This window comes from Protopterus annectens, chromosome 3.part0, assembly GCF_019279795.1.
Source record: "Protopterus annectens isolate FY-2018-M chromosome 3.part0, PAN1.0, whole genome shotgun sequence".
Classification (NCBI taxonomy): domain Eukaryota; kingdom Metazoa; phylum Chordata; order Ceratodontiformes; family Protopteridae; genus Protopterus; species Protopterus annectens.
Window position 1 is genome coordinate 1,882,334,656 of NC_056731.1, and position 12,285 is coordinate 1,882,346,940.

At 41.3% G+C, this 12,285-nt stretch overlaps 1 protein-coding gene across 2 annotated transcripts in view; it reads left to right on the forward strand.

Annotated features, from left to right (window-relative positions):
• Positions 1-6,637, forward strand: part of LOC122797152 — a 457,322-nt gene extending 450,685 nt beyond the window's left edge. For both annotated transcript variants that reach the window (XM_044065959.1, XM_044065960.1), the window contains exon 9: positions 3,708-6,637. In XM_044065959.1, the coding sequence (XP_043921894.1) occupies positions 3,708-5,860 (2,153 nt within the window). In that variant the 3' untranslated portion in view covers positions 5,861-6,637. The remainder of the gene's footprint in view (positions 1-3,707) is intronic.
• Positions 6,638-12,285: the final 5,648 nt, after the last annotated feature.

Sequence of the window (12,285 nt, forward strand, 5' to 3'; positions counted from 1 at the left end):
AAAACAGCAGCAACAACGTTGAACACAGCAAAGCAGCACAGCAAAACAACAGGAGTCAGCACAGGATCCAAAAGCAGCTTTATTTTCTTGTCTCTCTCTCTAGCCTGCCACAGTAAGCCTTCAAGGAGTAAACTAACAATACTAAAACACACTTTATATAGTCACAAAAATCATTCAATTACATAATTAAACAATTAATCAATAAAATTGATATGCACCTAAAAGCTAAATAACATTCTTCCAATTACATTCTGTATTCAAGCCTCTAGGTACTAAAGTGTCATATTTTAAAATAAAAGTAGTTTCTTTCTTTAAAAGTAATCTACCCACAACTAATTCATCAGGTTCCATTTTAGCTACCTGTTGTAAAATGGTGCCTTTTAAACTCTCACTACTGCCATTGTGAAATTCACAAAAATGTAAGGCTAAAGGGCTCTCCATTTTTTTATTTCTTATGTCCCTCAGATGTTGGTTGGGGGGCAACCTTTGGTATCTGGTCTCCTTCTCAAAGGGAGGAGCATATCAATATCAAGGAAATGAGGGCACCCATTCTGGCTCTATGGGTTTCCATTCTCTGTTTCATCCAGGACCTCTGAAAGTTTTTATGGACAACACCACCATCCTCTGGCATATAAACAAGCAGGGGAGGGGCAAAGTCGTATCTTCTTTGCAGGTTGGCGCTAATGGCATGGAACTTGGCGGTTCAGTACAAGGTGACTCTTCAAGTGGTTTACATTTCATCCACTCAAAATTTTGTGGCAGACACTCTAAACAGGTCCATGACTCAATCCCATGAATGGATGCTTCACAGAGATGTGTTTCTGGACTAGGTCCATTGATGTGGTACTCCTTTAGTGGATATTTTTACATCCCTTCTGAACAGACAAATTCCTCTTTTTTGTGCCAAAGTCCCGGATCCTCTGGTTTGGAAGGTGAATGTCCTACCTTTCTCATGGAAGGGGATGTTTCTTTATGCATTTCCTCCCTTTACTCTCATTCAAAGAATTCTGCTCAAGATTCAGCAGGACAAACCAAAATTGTTGTTGAGTCCCTTTTGGCCAAGACAGCATTGGTTCCCTCTTCTTCTGCATTTAGCCAAGGGCAGTCATCACAAGTTACCTCAGAGAGTGGACCTTCTCACATAAGACAAGGGCCCTGCTTCATCCACATCTGTCAGCTTTACAACTAACTCTGTAGGTTATAAATTTTTGATTCCCTTCAGACACCTTTTTTTCTGAGGACGTGCTTAAGGGTATTGCAGGAGGCCAGAAAACCCAATTCTATAAGATTTTACATTTCTAAATGGAAGAAATTTTCTACCTGGTGTCTTTCACATAATCTGGATCCACTTTCTCTGGATATTCCTGTTGTTCTTTCCTACTTGTGCGAGTTACTTGAGTGGTTTGGCATATTCCTTAGTGAAAGTTCACTTGTCAGCCATTTCTGCTTGTCTGACATTGACTCATTTAGCGTTTAGATGGGAAGTAAAACTTTTTCTCAAAGGCGTCCGTCACATTAATCATCCCAGGAAACCAATTCCTCTTCGTTGAGATTTGAATTATGTCTTAGAGAAGCTAACTGTAGCCCCTTTTTGAACCTCCAGCTTCAGTTTCTTTAAAGTTTTGTAACTGGAAAGCAGTTGTTTTACTAGCTTTAACCTCTGCTAGGAGGGTTTCTGAGATTCAAACTTTGATGGCTTCTCTACCTTTTCTTGTTTTTTCATAAGGATACGATCTCTTTGTGTACTCATCCTTTTATGCCCAAGGTGGTTAATGAGTTGCCTCTTAATCAGTTGCCCACTTTCTTACCTTCTCCACAATCCTCCAGTGAGAGGTTCTTACACAGATTGGATGTGCATAGACAACCCAGGTTTTATTTGGATAAAACTAAGGCTATCAGGGAATCTGATCAGCTTTTTGCTACATTTCATCCTAGGGATCTGGGTTTGCCTGTTTTCAAGCAGAATATTTTGTATTTTGTATTTCTACGACTATTTTGTCTTGTTATGTGTTTCATGGCAAGAGTCTCCTGGTTCCTGTAAAGAATTACTCCACTAGGTCTCTGGCTTCCTCTGGTTTATTCTTTAAAGGTTTGGTTAGTGGATAGTAACACCATTTTGGAGGCTGCCACTTGGTCTTCTGTTCATACTTTCATCAAGCATTACAAGCTGGATAGTATTTCTAAATCCAGGGCTGGATTTGCTAGAGACATTCCTCATGGCTTTGTTAGAACATTCCTCTGTTCCCAGGTTTCCTCCTAATCTTTGGTACTCTCTCATATGTTAAGAAAACTGCAACATTAAAATAGAGAGACATAGAATAGTTGTGCAAAATCTTACCATAACCTTAGCTGTCCTTCTCTTCTATGTTAAAGTATTCTATCCCTACCTCCTTCACTCCTATACCTTGTTCTTTCCTTGGATGGCAGATTATTTTTCTTTTTCCCTACTCTAGTGTTCCTTCTGGGGCATTTCAGTTCTGAGGATTGTAGGTGCAGATGTCCTTTTATGGCTGACATTCAACAAGCCATACATGTGACATCCCATGTACTCGCAGTAGCTAAAAGCTGTTGTATGCTAGCTGGACGTTGAATTGCTTGGAGCAGAGGATACCCCATATGTTAGGAATACTGCAACATAGAAGACAAGGACATTTAAGATTATGGTAAGATGTTACACAACCATTCTTTCTTCCTGCACTCTTTAATGTTTACTTTTGGCAGCTTCCTTGCCTCTTCCTGTGCAAACCCTGACTTCCTGTAAGCGAGCATTAAGAACTCCATAAGTCATAGCTATGCATTTTCCTTATTAGTTACCACCTCCAGTATCCTAAACTCAGATGCAAGTCTAAGTGACCCATGGTCATCAGGTTGTTCTGCCTTTATCACAGCTTAAAACTGTTACAACAGACAGACCCTTCTGTCTGACCGATGTGAGATGAGCTCCCTTGTCAGGTCCATTTTTTTGGTGATGTTATTTCTGATATCCAACTGTATGAGAAATTGATTTGATCTTAATTTGTACTGCATCCACATAATCTCTTGCTCCATTTTATGTTTATTTTTCTTTTACGACCTTACTATACCTTATTCTGCTAAGGCTTCAGTTAAATATGAAATTGGTGGCTTTAAATTATTGTCTTCTGCCTGGTCATCAAAAGAGTGAATAAATAAACAATCAACACATCCCTAACATCCATAAACAAGGTATTGCTGGCTCATAGCTGTCACCTGTCCAGGTTTTTGCTTGATATTATTTCTCCATTCCTCATAAAATCTGTGGTTTTCTGGCAAATCATTGAGAATGGAACTCACTAAATAATGACCAAGATTGGGTTTTAGACTTCATATCCTTCAGAAAAATGCATGCCAACACAAAACCTTTTATTCTATTAACTTTCCAAGTTTACAACAGCAATATTTAAAGCCTATCACTAGTTTTGGCCTTTGTCCCCCATTATTTTTGGCTTTGTCCAGATCTCTTTTGCTAAGAGGTTGAGAGGTATGTGCTGGCTAAAGCCATGTCTTACAAAGTATGAAATCTTTTTTTAAGTTACTTAAATATTTACCTTTTGCAGTAAAAGACAGCTAACGTCTATATAAACATGTCCACATTAAATGATATTTACTGTTTGCAATAAAAGCTTAGCATAATAGCGCTGAGCCCTTCCTCTGCATTTAATTATAACTTTGGTCTGTTTTTATTTTAGATTCATTTCACCAGACAGTGACGGATCTCCGTGTTACTGTTAAATATCTTCAGTCTATAAAATTTGATAAACTAACTTTAGATGAAAAACTGCAAATCAAGAAGAAAGGAAGGCCAACACCAGAACTAAAATTGAGCCGTGAAGGAAAAAGTAGAGATAAAACTTACACTCGCACATTCAATGCAAATGTTTACAAGAGGCACAAATGGATTTGTGGCTGCGAGGTTGCCAATTCTTTATTTTGTTTCCCTTGCATTTTGTTCGGTGGAGAAGGTTCTTGGACATCAATGGGAGTAAATGACTTGAAACGAATGGCTGCCAAGATTAAGAAGCATGAAGCCTCATTGGAGCACTTAAACAATGTAGTGAATCTTGCGGTGCTGGGCCAAGAGAGCTTACAGTCTCAGGTGAACAGTGCATACCAAATTTCATTAAATGAAAAACATAATAAGAATGTGGCGGTGAATCAACAAGTACTTTCGCATGTTATTGACTGTATAAAATTGTGTGCGTCTGGAGAATCGGTTACAAGTCATGACGGTAAGTCAGAAGAGTCCTGGAATCTTGGTGTTTTTCGTGGTTTACTTGACTTTGCTTGTGAATTTGACTTGGCAGTAAACTTGCACATGGAGAGCGCAACAGTTTTTGATGGTAAAATAAAAATGATTCAAGGGGAGCTTCTTGACTGCATGCTGGAGATCTGTAAAGAGCAAATAAAGAATGAGATCGGCAGAGCCGAGTTTGTAGCCGTGATTATTGAAGAAACGACTCGCATAGTGGGTGAGTGGCAAATAGTCATAGTGTTTAGGTATGTTTTGGATGGTCATTTACAGGAACGATTCTGGGGACTTTTTACACCAAAGAGGCAGACGGCAAAGAATATTGCCGATACCATATGTGAACAGTTGAACACTGTTGTCGAAAACAAGCCAGAGAAACTGATTTCTCAGAGTTATAGTGGTGTTTCTTTGAATGGAGTACTAAGTGATGTCCAAGCCATTGTAAGAAAGCAGTTTAAATATGCATATAATGTTCACTGCTATGCACACCGCTTATACTTACTTATCGAAAGGGCTGCATCTCAGAATACTTCGGCAAGAATCTTTTTTTCAAACCTCTGTGGAATTCTTACATTTTTCTCTCAGTCTGTTGAACGGCAAAACATACTGAAAAGGATAGTTGCAAAACGCATGCCTAGATCATCAGGCATGGATCTGAATTTTAATAGCGATATAATAAATGTTGTGTATAAGAACATGGACTCACTACTGGAATGTTTTCAGTACTTACGAATTTTAAATACTTCTAGTTCAGTGACAGTAGCAGAGGCATCTATGCTTCGGCTTGCTCTTGAGGATGATGAATTTCTGTACTGGCTTACTGTTTTCCATTCGCTTATGCCACACATCAGTATTCTTCATAGACAACTACAGTCACGCATTGCAGATACAGCTAAGGTACAGCAAGCCATTGAAAAATTTATTAATTCAGTTGAATCCACAAAAGCAAATATCAATAAACTCACCGAACAGTTTCTCCAGTCTCATTCTGTTAACACTGAATGTAATCAGAATGTGCACAAGTCTCAGATGTTTCAGCAAAATTTGCCATCTTCAGTGAAAGAAGTGTGTGACTTAATAATCTGTGAAACAAGGACACAGTTTCAACATTTATGCCATCTGGAGGCATCACTTTTATTTTCTGAAAAAAAATTTCCTGCTTATGTAGACAGTTTTCCTGAAGATGTATTAAATCGATGCATAAATGCATACCCTTTCCTTGTGAGAGAAAAGCTTTCTGCAGAGTTAAAGATTCTTTACAGGTGCAAAAACCTCAAAAACCGAAGTGGTGTATTTCACATTCTGAGCTTTTTGATTGACAATTGCTTGACTGATGCATTTTCTGAGACTTTCGCTCTCTTGTTAATTGTCATCACTACTCCTATGGCAAATGCAGAAGAAGGGAGATGTTTTCCCAAACTTAAACAAATCCGACATTTCCTGCATTCAGCAGCAGGGCAAGACAAACTGAATGCCTTAGCAATGCTGTCTGTTGAAAAGGATATGGTACGTGACATCCGTAATTTCAACCAGAGAGTTACTGATAAATTTGCACAACAGGAAGACAGAAGGACAGATTTCATTTTTAAGTAAGTGATCTTAGTTTGTGAAGGTTCTTCTAGTAGGAAAAGGTCATTTAGGAATGGGCATGTGAAATCATTGGACCATTCAGCAACAAGGATAGTTAAGTGCCTTGATAATTCTATAAACCAAAAAGGAGACGTTAGTGAATGCCCTTGAATTCCAGCAAGAGTTGTGCAGGTTCATTTACACACTAAAGAAAGAAACAGCTTTGTTCTTACTTAACTGATCTTACTTCAATGTGGCTAATGCAACTTCTGGATACAAAGCTGGACTTCATAATGACTTCTTTCACTGTTTGTCCTTGCACAATCAGATGAGGCAAACCCAATGTCTTCTTAATACTGTTTATCTAACAAGAACATACGGTGCTGACTTCAGCCTGGACGTATTTGTGTTCTGCCTAACAGAAAAGTTCAGTTTGCTTTATCCCTAAATAACTGTTACGTTTCTAGGAGCATGTGTTTTGCTCAAGTTCATGACAGAATATTGTTCTCATGTTCTGTCTTTGTTAAAAACAGTTTGTTCATTGTATCAGGTACAGAAAGCATTTTAAATAATTTTCAGCACAGACACTGGTTCTTCAAATGCTGCTTATATCATAACTATAAATGTGCACTTTATTTTGTACTTCCTATTAGCACTCAAATTGGTTTCAGAAAATGAGTCCAAAAGCTTTGTGAAGCCATGACATTGCTTAGCGAACTGTATATGGAGGGCCCAATAAGGTGTTGTTGTAACGCAGGATCTGTGGCAAAAACGTTTATAAAGGATTTAATCCAACAGCTATATATCTGTATCTGTCGTTTGTTATTAAGAAACTGTAAATGTATTTTAAAACTGTTGCACTACAAAGTGATACTGGTATATAAGCATGTCTAGCACTGTAAATGGTACTTGGCATGTTAGAGTTAATATAAAGGTTTGTGGCTAGAGCTATACTGATATCTAATTCTTTTTTGTGTCTGTCTGTCCACTGCTTAGTCAAGGTTTATAGTACCTTTTCTATCACACCTGCACTCATAGGTTTAGTTGTCTTTTAAACGGTCAGAATAGTCTCTTATGTCTTGTTTGACTGTCTTCCTGGATCTAGTACATAATATATTCCATATGTAATATTTTTTACTTTAGTCAACTTCCCTTTTCAGAACTACTCGTCTGATTTTTTTTTTTTTTGGTAGGCGAAATAAAAACATATTCAATTTGTGACATTTTAAATAACATTTTTGGAACTAACGCTAAAAATTTCACTGCTGTTTTTGTTGAAGGAATTTTGCCTTTCAGAGTTGTGGCTTTCATCGTAGGCTGCAGGGCTTAAGGAATTGGAATGCCCAGTTTCCCAATGTTCTTGTTAAGTAGGCATGCAACTTACAATGCATTCTGAGCTTGGCCATACATGCACTGCATCTGTTCAAACACTTGGTTTCATAGTTTAGTACTAGGCTATCTGCCCTGGGGCATTTATAAGCCTAGCCATAGTGATGTGGCTTTCGCCACCCCATGTAATGGTACAAAAGTGTACAGAATAGATTTAGAATACTGTGCCTCTGTCTAGTAGTGACACAGTGAAGACCCCCTTACATAATAGAATTAGTTTACTGTGCCTCTGTCTAGTAGTGACACAGAGATGACCCCTGGGGTAAACCTACGGTCTCCCATCCACTCGTCAAGATTTCTCTTGAAGTGAGTTAGTGAGGGGCTCTGCCTTACATGAACTGGGATTCTGTTCCAGAGTATGGAAAGCCTCTGAGTTATGAATCTGTCCCTCCAGCATGTCCTATTCATATTTGTGCTGAGGTTTAAATCTTTAGCTCTCGTGGTTCTGATGGATTTGGATTTTTTGAGGTGGAGCATGTCCATCAATTCCTGATTGGACATGGCCTTGTACGTCAGGCACAGATCACCTCTGAGTAGGCGGTATGCTGCTGAATAGAGCTGGAGTTTCTTTAGTCTGGCAGCATATGACATATGTTGGAGACCCTTGATCCTCTTGGTGAGGTACTTTTGGGGTCTCTCTAGCTGTTGCAAGTGCCGGGTGAGGTACATACCAAATGGGGCATTGTATTCAATCATGGACCTGATAAGGGAGGAGTATAGGGGTACAATGACCTCCTTTGATCTGGATGCGAATCCCTTCATGATAAGGTGGGCAAGGTAGAAAGTCTTTCTAACCACTTTGGCAATGTGGGTGTCAAATGAGAGGTCACTATCGACTTGGGTCCCCAGGTCTCTGATTACTTTTTCCGTACTCAGTGGGTTACTGTCTATATGATAATTTGTGGGTACTTTGTTTTTCCCAAAGGGGATGACTATACAGTATTTGGCATTTAGTTTAAGGCCATGACTCCGGCACCAGTTGTCCGTTTCAGTGAGGCCTTTCTGTAGGATGTATGTGTCAGCTGGTGTATCGACTATGGCGCCTAGTTTGCAGTCATCTGCGAACTTTGTCAGCCACAACCCTCCCATGTTTGCTTTCACATCTGAGAAATAAATGCCGAACAAGAGGGGTCCCAGGACAGAGCCCTGTGGGACACCACTTGTGACTGGCTTTGAGTCTGACATGGCTCCAGCGATTTTGACTTTATAGGTTCTATCCTTTAGCCAGTTTGCAACCCATCTTGTGACATATGGATTTACATTTAAGCTGTTGAGCTTGTCTGTAATGCCTGAGTGGGGTATTGTGTCGAAAGCTTTAGCCAAGTCCAGGTAGGCTGTATGGACTGCTTTGCCCTCGTCAATGGCTCTAGTGACTGTTTTGAAAAAGTCAACCAGGTTCAAAGGGCAGGATCTGCCCTTTACAAAGCCAAACTGGGTGGGATCAAGTGTCTGTAAGTCCCCAATGTCTCTGTTTATGAGTTCCATAATGATTCTTTCCATAGCTTTGCAGACCAGGCTGGTTAAGCTTATAGGGCGGTAGTTACCAGGGTCTGTAGATGTGCCTTCTTTGTGGAGTGGGATTACTGTTGCTGTATGCCAGTGTTCAGGTACATATCCTGTAGTAAGGCTAAGGTTAAATAGCATTTTTATGTGCGGGTTTAGCTCCTCTTGGAGTTCACGTAGCACGCAACCCGGGATACTGTCAGGTCCCATTGATGCTCTGTTTTTAGCTTTGCTGAGGGCGGTTCTCACCTGGACATCTGAGATGACAGGGAGGTTACATTCAGCTGGGATAAGTATTTCTTCTTTTGGGGGTGAGGGAGGGGAGAAATTTGCACTGAACCTGTCTGCCAGAATGTTGGCAATATCTGTGGGTTCAGTGTATTTTTTGTCATTGTGAACTAACTCTGAACATATCTGAGGGTTTCCGCCCAGGTTTCTAACATAGCAGAAGAAGGCCTTGTGGTTAAGTTTAGTGTCCGTAGCGATTTTTCTCTCAAAGTTGGCCTTGGATGTTTTTATGAGAGAACGTAGCTTTCTACTAGTGCTGATCAGAGATGCCGTCTCTTTATGGGATTTTGCTCTGTCATGCAGTAGCTTCCTTCTTTTACTATACAATTTGTTTATGGCTGGGGTCCACCAGACAGGATGCCTGCCCTTGGTGGAGAGGGTCTTGGTTTTATTTGGGATTGCATGATCCATGCATTCTTGGAGATGTCCGTAGAAAGCATTTGTGAAGGATTCTGCATTGTGGGATGTGGTTTCCACTGGCCCAGTGGGCTTAAAGGATACCATCTCAGTTTTAAGAAGTCTACCCGAATATAGACTGGGAACATTACTCAAGCCCTAACTTTCTAGCCCAACGGTTCCTGGAGTTCATAAATTCAAATGCCATGGAACAGCTAGTCACTGTTCCCACAAGAGGAGAAAATATACTAGATCTCATTATCACAAACATGGGGACAAAATGCTCCACACCGGAAGTATATCCCTCATTGGTGAGATCTGATCATAAACTAATCTCACTGGAAATCCACATCCCGCCCTCACCCCAAACAAAAAAGACCACAGTGAAGAACTTCTCTAAAGCAAACTTCACACTACTCAAGACTGGTGTGGTATCCTTCAAGGCCCCTGAGCCAGTGGAAACCACAACCCAAGCTGCGGAAGCCCTTACAAATGCCTTCTATGAACACCTCCAGGACTGCATGGATCAGGCAATCCCAAATAAAACCAAGACTCTTTCCACAAAGGGCAAACGTCCAGTCTGGTGGATCCCAGCCATTAACAAACTTTACAGTAAGAGGAGAAAGCTATTACATGATAGAACAAAATCCATAAAAGGGAAGTCACCCCTGATCATTATTAGTAAAAAAATACGAGCACTCATAAAATCAACTAAGGCCAATTTTGAGAGAAAAATTGCCATGGATTCAAAGGACAATCATAAGGCCTTTTTCAGCTATGTTAGGAACCTGGGTGGAAACTCCCAGATATGCTCAGAATTAGTCCAAAATGATACAAAAATCACTGAACCCACAGACATTGCCAACATACTGGCAGACAGATTCAGTGCAAACTTCACCCCCCCTCTCCCCCCCTAAAGGAGAGATAACTATCCCAGCAGAGTGTAGCCTCCCAGACATCTCAAATGCGCAGGTGCAAGCTGCTCTCTCTAAAGCTAAAAACACAGCATCAATGGGACCGGATGGTGTCCCCGGCTGTGTGCTACATGAGCTAAATGAGGAATTAAACCCGCACATAAGGCAGCTGTTTAATCTCAGCCTTACCACAGGATACGTGCCCAAGGAGTGGCGTACGGCAACTGTGGTCCCACTCCACAAAGGCGGTGCCTCTACGGACCCTGGTAATTACCGCCCCATAAGCTTAACAAGTCTAGTCTGCAAAGCTATGGAGAGGATCATAATGGAGCTCATAAACAAAGATATAGGGGACTTGCAGACATTGGACCCGACCCAGTTTGGCTTCAAGGGCAGATCATGCCTTTTGAACTTGGTCGACTTCTTCAAACAGTCACCAAGGCCATTGATGAGGGAAAGGCAGTCCATACAGCCTACCTTGACCTTGCAAGGCTTTCGACACAATACCCCACTCGGGTATTGTAGAAAAACTTACCAGCTTAAATGTAAACCCATATGTCACAAGATGGGTTGCAAACTGGCTTAAGGACAGAACCCACAGGGTTAGAGTTGCTGGCGCTATGTCAGACTCCAAGCCGGTCACAAGTGGTGTCCCACAGGGCTCGGTCCTTGGCCCCTATTGTTCGGCATCTACTTCTCAGAAGTACAGGCCAACATGGGAGGACTTTGGCTGACAAAGTTTGCAGATGACTGCAAACTGGGCGCCATAGTGGAAAGTGCATCGGACACGGATATCCTTCAGAAGGGACTCACGGAAACAGATAGCTGGTGCCAGAGCCATGGCCTGAAGTTAAATGCCAGTAAATGTGTAGTCATACCCTTCGGGAGAAACAAGGTAACCCCAAGCTACCATATAGGTGGCAATCCACTAAGCACAGAAGAGGTTATCAGGGACCTGGGGATCCAGGTTGACAGTGGCCTTTCTTTTGACACTCACGTTGCTAAAGTGGTTAGAAAGACCTTCTACATTGCCCACCTGATCATGAAGGGATTCACATCCAGATCTAGTGAGGTCATTGTTCCCTGTACTCTTCACTTATCAGACCAATGATCGAGTACAATGCCCCATTCGGGATGTATCTCACCCGACATCTGCAGCAATTGGAGAGACCCCAAAAGTTCCTCACCAAAAGGATAAAGGGACTCCAAAATCTGCCATATGCTGCCAGATTGAAGAAACTCCAGCTCTATTCAGTCGCATACCGCCTGCTCAGAGGTGACATGTGCCTGACATACAAGGCCATGTCCAACCTGGAATTAATGGACATGCTCCACCTCAAAAATCCAAATCCACCAAAACCACTAGAGCAAGCGACTTAAACCTTAGCACGGATATAAATAGGACATGCTGGAGGGATAGATTTATCACTCACAGACTCCCTATGCTGTGGAATAAAATCCCGGTCCATGTGAGGCAGAGCACCTCGCTGGCTCTGTTCAAGAGAAATCTTGACCTGTGGATGGGAGATCGTAGGTTTACCCCGGGAATCATCTCTGTGTCACTGCTGGACAGAGGCACAACAAACTAATGGGTACAGTATTTTTTCATATAAGGGGTGGCGTAAGCTACAGAACTTTGGGCTAGGCTTATAAATGCCTTAGGGCAGATAGCCTAGTATAAACCTATGAACCTATGAAGTTTTTCACTGTAGTGTTTTGTGTTGGGGGTGGAGGTGGGATATGTATATCAAGGGTGATTAGTTTGTGGTCAGATCTCACTAGTGAGGGGTATACTTCCTGTGTGGAGCACTTTTTCCCCATGTTTGTGATGATCAGGTCCAGTATATTATCTCCCCTTGTGGGAGAGGTGACTAGCTGTTCCATTGCATTTGAATTTATGAATTCCAGGAACCTTTGGGCTAGGGTGTTTGGGCTAGAATAATGCACCCAGTCTATGTT